The sequence below is a fragment of the Simochromis diagramma genome, unplaced genomic scaffold (genome assembly GCF_900408965.1).
Source record: "Simochromis diagramma unplaced genomic scaffold, fSimDia1.1 OVJJ01000434.1, whole genome shotgun sequence".
Lineage (NCBI taxonomy): Eukaryota > Metazoa > Chordata > Actinopteri > Cichliformes > Cichlidae > Simochromis > Simochromis diagramma.
In genome coordinates, this window is record NW_024387090.1 from 177588 (window position 1) to 184835 (window position 7248).

The window sequence follows — 7248 nt, forward strand, 5'->3', positions numbered from 1 at the left end:
CAATTCCACTATTCATTCACTCTCACATTCACACACTGGTGGAGACAATGAGGTGCAGTTGTTGGTGTGAGCAACACAAAAGTACAAAGTTGCAAAAGCGAGTGAGAATTATAGAATTTAAGGAAAAGCTATCTGGAGCATGTACAGACTGATATTAATCTTTGATAGGGCTGTCAAAATTGAGAGCAAACAAAACAACTGCTGCATAATGCCCTCCGCTATCTTAGTTTAATTGGTCACATGACTGCATCATATGACCAACATGTGTCATCATTTTAGAAAGTCTGCGTTTTCACTGTCAACACTGTGACGCGAAAGCACCGTCTTCAAATGTATTCGTTTTCGAGTGCGTTTTCAGAACGCTGTGTTTTCGTCTCAGTGTGGACGGGAGGCCAAAACGGAGAGAAAACGATGCGTGTTCAAATGAAAATGCATTAGTGTGGACGTAGCCTTAGTGTAGATTGACTCCCCGTGTGGCCCACAGCTAGCATTAAATGTTGTAAGTTAAGTTGAGCTTTTTAATATAGTTTCTTTAGACCTTTGCAGAACTGTGTTCTAATAAAATCGATTAAAATCATTTATCTATCTAAGTTTCGGTTGTTTTTATCAGGTTTTCCCATTTTCAGCATCTCCAGCACTGTCTTTAAATATTAGATTTTTTACAATTTGTTTTTGTGAAATCGACTACTATAATCAGTCTATTACACTTCTACCTTCTAGTCCCTAAGGACACCAAAGCGCTTTACACATTCAGTCATCCACACACTGGTGATGGCAGCTACATTGTAGCCACAGCTGCCCTGGGGTGCACTGACAGAGGCGAGGCTGCCAGACCCTGGGGCTACTAAGCCCTCTCTGACCACCAGTAGGCAACAGGTGAACTGTCTTGCCCAAGGACACAACGACCAAGACTAAACCTTCCGTTTACAAGGCAAACTCCCAACTCTTGAGCCACGAGCGTGGATATGTATTTGGTGTTTCTGCAGAATACCAAATGTAACAAAAGATGTTCTGAGATGTTTCCAGCAAGTTCAGTAACCTTTAAAATTGAAGACTTGCTGAAGTTGAAGACAGAGAATCTGAAATATTCATTTTCAATTCCACCTCTCTGCCTCTGGCCCATCATTACAATATACTACTACGTCTTTAATCATCAGCATATTACTATTCTTAAACTGTCGTTATGAGTTCCAGTGTAGTGCTCTGTCACTTAGTCACTTCTGTTTTATAATAAATGCTGACGAGTTTCCAGAATGAACATCTTTCCTCTGTATCATAAGTCATGTGGTTCCTTAGGCCCCCTCAAATCAGGAAGTGGTAAATCTTTTCACCTATGCACACGTTTTCAAATATGATATTCGCGGCATTTTTGACAGTCTTTCTTTATATTGCTTCCTTTCCAAACATGTTGCATGAGTATAAAAACTTTGCAAACTTGTGCTTTGTTTCCACGTTCTTTCTTTTTTAAATACTAAAAAAATACAGGCATAAAACAGAGGTACAAAATGACTACACTAAAACTGCTAAGGAGTGCAAAGTGACCACAGACAGAAAACATGCAGATGCAAAATCAAGAAATGCAGAAAACATGCAAAATATAAAGTTTGGGTTTGGAAATACAACAATAAAAATAGGTGCCATGTATCTTTAAATTAAACCACATCATTTTCTGACTGAAGTTTGATCTCTAACCACCTCAGCCATCTTTCACTCTATATACATAGCATTCCTTCATTGACACAATGCTTCATATTATACACAAAAAGGACAGATATGGAGTCAAAAATTCTTGTGTGTAGTCCATGTCTGACTGTATGGTGGTGATGTCTCAGGCTAGGTTCACTACACCCCACAGCCACAGGATCTGTAGTTCTGAACCTGGAGGACAGAAAGCCTTGTTGGCAGTGGGATACAAGTTGATGAAATGACTGGTCCTTGGACAGGATGAGTGCCATAAAATACTAGAAAGAAGCCTAAAACGTGTAGTCTAACAAAGTTTACTGCAGTTCACAAACAGGATTTTCTTCTTTTCCTTTGCTGCTTTACACACTCAGCAAACATCGCTCTGACTGTTGCTTGTCACTATTATGCTCTAGCTTCGTGGCTGTCATCCAAGCACAACACACTATGGTCCCCGTGTGATACTGTGTGATAATGACATCATCCAAGTAGGCAGTGGCATATGCAGTGTGCGGACACAGCACCCTAGAAAGCACTGGGGCTCTGAAAAAGCCAAAAGTAAGGTTGACAAATTGGTATTAACTGTACAGAGTGCAGTTTATATGTAGTCTCTGTAGTCTCTGGAGATAAGGCAATCTACCAGCAGCCCTTGGTTAAAACCACTATCTTGAAAAAGCCAGCGGTTATTCACCAGTCCAGGTGATAGCTGACCAACTGAACTGTGAGACCTCATTATTCTTGCTGTAGATTGAACACACAGAACTGTATAGGCCTGTGTTTCTTTACTATAAGAACTGTGCTTTTGTGCATGACCCTCATGACTCTTGGTTGCAACTGGAATCTGTTGGCGTTTAGTGGTGGAGTAAATTGTCTCGTAATCCCTGGATTAATGGGTCAATCACTGGTGCCGCCACATGATCCCGAACAGACCTTTATAGGTGCTTTTAAACTGAGAATGTTAAAACATGCAGGGTAATTAACATCTGAGTGATTTTCCTATGGTGCTCATATGTGTGCATTGCTTAGTCTTTCACATGCTCACAGCTAGGCATATTGTAGTATTTCTTAATATTCACCAGCTTTCATGCAAAATAAAGTTCGTTTTGTTTGTTTTCCTGAGACTGAATTGGTGACTTAAATGTCAGTAATACTGAAACTCTGCACGGAAACTAGAAAGATGAAGATTAGCACTGTAGTACGCCAACACCATCCACCATCAGTCTGTGGTAACAACAAAGATGATGATGAAAGCAGGTCACTGCTTTCATAGCTGAGAAAAGAGAAATTCGAATCAAACGGCTGTTTTAACTGTCTCTGCACACCAGCCAAAATAGGAAACTGCACTCAGGCCACTGATTCACATCGAGTGCTGACTGAACATTTTATTTTGTGTTTAGTTCTGTTCATTTAGAAATGGTAGCAATGGTGGTGTGGTGTTATTCTTGTGTGCACAGAGCAGTTGTATTGTTACAATATTGGCAGAAATGTTTTTAGGGTAAGGTTTGAAAAATGTACATGACCCACTTCCTAGTGGAAGTTGAGTAACAATCAACCAAGTGGAAATAAGCTTAGTGAGAGTTAAATCACTTCTATGAACTTAATCTTTAATTTTTTTTTTTAATGTATTTATTAGTTTGCTTTTTTTTTATTTAATTGGAAAACTGACTATGGATGAAGTTTAGCTGCTTCCTCAACTGTTCTCATTAAGAAGAACAATAAATAAGTCCTGTGTTACTGGCCATCCTACATTAAACAAAGAAGACACAGAGAATAGCACCCCAAAGACTAGTGTCAGTGAAATACAGCTGCAATAAGTAGCTCTGCTGTGGTTGGAGCAGACAGGTTATGGCGACGCTGACGAGCAGGAGCAGGCATATATTTGCTACAGCAGGGCTGTACCCACATAGCAAAATTGGTATGGCCCAGATCTGGCCCACACAATATGCTTACACATGGCCCACATACTGCAAAGAATGACGGCCCTTTGGTGGGCCAGATCAGGTTTGCCAGAGGTGGCCCACACATGGGCCAGCACAAGGCCAGACACACTGGTGGTCCTTTGCTGGCCCATGTGTGGATTACCTCTGGCAAACCTGGTCTGGGCCACCAAAGGGCCGTCGTTCTTTGTTGTATGTGGGCCATGTGTAATTTGTGTGCAGCCATGGGCCAGTTCCAGATACACTGCTGGTCCAGAACAGTTTCAGCTCTGGCCCCAGATGTCAGCCTAATATGTACCTTATTTAAGCCATGTAAAAACAACATGTGCCGGAACATAATAGTGCAAAAGTAACACGACAAAACTGTTCATACAGTGAACAGACTGATTCTTAAATGGCACTTTTCTACTCTACATAGCAGGGTGTATGTCAACCAGATGTGGGCCAGGTCTGGCAATGATGGTACTATTTATGTTCCTGTTTTCCTATTTTAAATAGAAGACCGAAATGCCATGTTCCAAAACTATACTGCTATGGTAGCCAACGTTTCAAATGCAGGTTTGTGAGTGTACACTTTATCTAAAACCTAGTGAGGGTTTACTCATGTTTATCACTGGGTGGCTGTAGCTCAGGAGGCAGAACATCCTTCAAGGTTTTTGTTTGTTTGTTTGTATCCCTGTGTGTGCAGCCGTATCAAACAGATGGAGCGATTGAATGTTCTTTTCAGTGGTGGAATGTTTTGGCCTGATTTTTTTTAACTTGACTGACAAAAAATAATTGGAGATTATCTATCAGAATTTCAGGAGCAGGACCACGCCTCCAAACACGCTCCTTCCGGTTGTCATCTATATAGGTTCCCCCAGTTCTGCAAGCTGTTCATTCTCATCTACGTGCCCCACCCTCCCTCACTCCTTGTTTTCCATTCGTTAACTTCTTCATTTCTATTTAGTGCATGGGGATCTGCCAGGCCCGGGAGCCATCACCAGTCCCCTTCAAGGCCTTCCTCAAACCACAGCTCAACTCATGTCAAAGCATTCACTTTTACCTACTAAAACAATATCAAACCTAAATAAGACTTGGGCCCAGCTAGTGAATAATAAATTAAAAAAACATGGATGTTCGACTCTTTGAGTGTCAGGAGCAGCTGATCCTTTTGCGCCCACTTCTCTGAGTAAGGAGCTCCTAGTGGCTGAAGTCAAGCTCTCCAACCACTACAGTAACTGCTTTGACCTCTATTAGAAACTCTTGATGATGACTCAAATAAAAGTGTATCATATTGGCTCATGCACTGGTGGAATCATGCACAATTCTGGGAAATTACTGGGAGATATGTTTGTTGTCTTCTGTGAGTAGACAAGAGTAAACAAGACTAGAAAAAAATATTTGCTCAATAATACAAAAGTTTATTTTTTTATGTTATTTTTTGCTGCCAGAATGTGCTTCACATCAACACATAATACAAAGAAAGAAATTCATGAATAAGCAAGAAAGACAAAAACAAAGGAAGTCAAAACGTATCCATTTGAAAACAGCTGGTCCAAAAAAAGACTAAAGCCGTCACCTAGAATAAACAATAGGATTACTCAACAGGTTAGAGTAAATGTAAATGAAAGCAGAAAGAAACAGTTACATTAAGAAAGCGCTCGAGTTAAAATACGTTTTTAAAGGTGATCTCAAAGGAGACAGGCAGTGATGCTTCACCAGAGAACTTCACTTCACTGCACCTTCGTCATGTTGGCAGTGACTGAGGAGGAAGGAGAGACAAAGGGAGCTTCAGATTTTCTCTGCGAATACTTTTCATGTGTTTGTGTGTTAGCATAACTTACGATGCTTGACCCACTGAGCGTTAGGATCAGCACAAAGTTGTGTTCCGTTTCCTGTGTTGAAACTGTAAATAAAAGACAGAAGGTTATACAGATTGTATGTTTGTATGTTGGACAACGTGCTGACTTACATTATAGCCTTCACACAGGGTGGTCTTGCAGCCTGCTCACGATATGTTTCCCCCACCACCTCGGCGCTCTTATTCATGTAGGTGACGTCAACGCAGCACGGTCGTCTCTTTCCAGGATGAGCTGGAACTGAGAGGTAGGAGGTTAAAAATTTATTCATACAACCTGAGAAAGTCTGATTAGAAGGAAAATCAAAGTTTTACAGATTTTCATTAAACTGTCTCACACTTGGGAGCCATCTTGAAACTCTTTTTTTAGGACAGTTTGGTGATAAACAAACAAAACAAACATAAATTCAAATTTGCAACCCACAGATTTGAAAGCAGATGGGCTGAGTGCCATGTTTCTCACATGTGTCTCTGACAAAAAATGGACTCTGTTTAAAATTGTCTGAGGTGTTTGTTATGAGAATCACAAACAATCAGAAACTTTCAATAAATATAGATGAGAGAGTTCACCAAATTTTCAAAACTTTTAAAAGGATTCATTTTCACTTTGTCTTTAACTAAATAAATAACTCATTTTGCACATCAAACTGAAACATAAACAGTTGGGAGCCGTCGTCTCCATAGGGTACGGTGAGGCTCTTCACAAACAGCTAGGAGCCAACATCAGAAATTGTAACTGCTGTTATCAATTTGATATATTTTATCTCTTTTTTCCTTTAGAAAAGTAAGATCATAGTTACCTTCAGAGGAGTGGCAGCACACACATATTGAGAGCAGGACGAGCGTGATGGAGAGAATCTTGACTGACATTTTTACCGGTGGTCCGGCTCACTGATCAGGGTGAAACTGAGTTGATTCGTGTTTGGTTATTTATTGGTAAGTGCAGGAACATCTGCAGAGTGTTTCTGTGCATTTGTGTGGTGTGTGGTACATAATATGTCTGCCTGTTATCAGATTTTAATATTTCAAACCACCAACGTCTCTGAGAACTTTCTGAGAAACAGCCTCACACAACATTCACAGGCACTTAAATATGGTGTTCAGCCTGACGAATGATGACTGACTAATTTTTGTTTTTCCATTTTAACTGACAGTGGCTGCTGACCTCTTGCAGTTAAATGGAAATTAAACAAACCCATCCAGTGATTGTTGTAATGCACAAGTCAGGTCTTAAGTGAAATTAAAAGTAGCTGTTAATGCCTTTTAACATCATTTGTTAACTGACTGACCTCTGGCTGCTTATTTTTCCAGTTTGTTTGCAGGAGGAGGAAAAGGATGGAGCAGTTAAGAACATTTCCTTTATATTTATCATACAAAAAAGACAAGAACACTGCATCCAGGATAGAAGCATGTGCATTCATCTTTGCTTTGTCTTGTTGGCTTTATGTTCAAACATAAAAACTAAAAGAAAGACCATATGTGTGCCCTTATTAGTATATGGATTTGTGTTGGTGTGTGGAACTATAGCCTAAGGTTTACATTGTTAACTGGTAATTAGGAGACGGTCGAGTGTCAAACAGGTTATATAAATAAAATACTCAAATCCTCAAAAAATGTTGCCAACTGTTGTGTTTAAACATCTGCAGAATATGAAATATAACATACCGAGATGTTTCCAGCAAGTCAAAAGTAAAGACTTCCTGAACCTGATGACACAGAATCTGGAATATTCATTTCTACTTCCACATCTCTGCCTCTGGCTCATCGTTACAATATTACCTCGTCATTCAT

General features: G+C 40.0%; 1 protein-coding gene across 4 annotated transcripts in view; it reads right to left on the minus strand.

The window, feature by feature from the left end:
- The window catches only part of LOC120742751 (monocyte chemotactic protein 1B-like), a 50502-nt gene extending 43837 nt beyond the window's left edge, over positions 1 to 6665 (minus strand). Inside the window, exons 1-4 of one of the 4 annotated variants that reach the window (XM_040046188.1) lie at positions 6258 to 6432; positions 5572 to 5698; positions 5444 to 5505; positions 5282 to 5361 (exon numbers count right to left, since the gene is read on the minus strand). In XM_040046188.1, coding sequence (XP_039902122.1) covers positions 5333 to 5361; positions 5444 to 5505; positions 5572 to 5698; positions 6258 to 6327 — 288 coding nt within the window. In that variant the 5' untranslated portion in view covers positions 6328 to 6432 and the 3' untranslated portion in view covers positions 5282 to 5332. Of the gene's footprint in view, positions 1 to 5281; positions 5362 to 5443; positions 5506 to 5571; positions 5699 to 6257 lie in introns of those variants that run through there. The other 3 variants (XM_040046186.1, XM_040046185.1, XM_040046183.1) reach the window with 3 other exon arrangements.
- Positions 6666 to 7248: the final 583 nt, after the last annotated feature.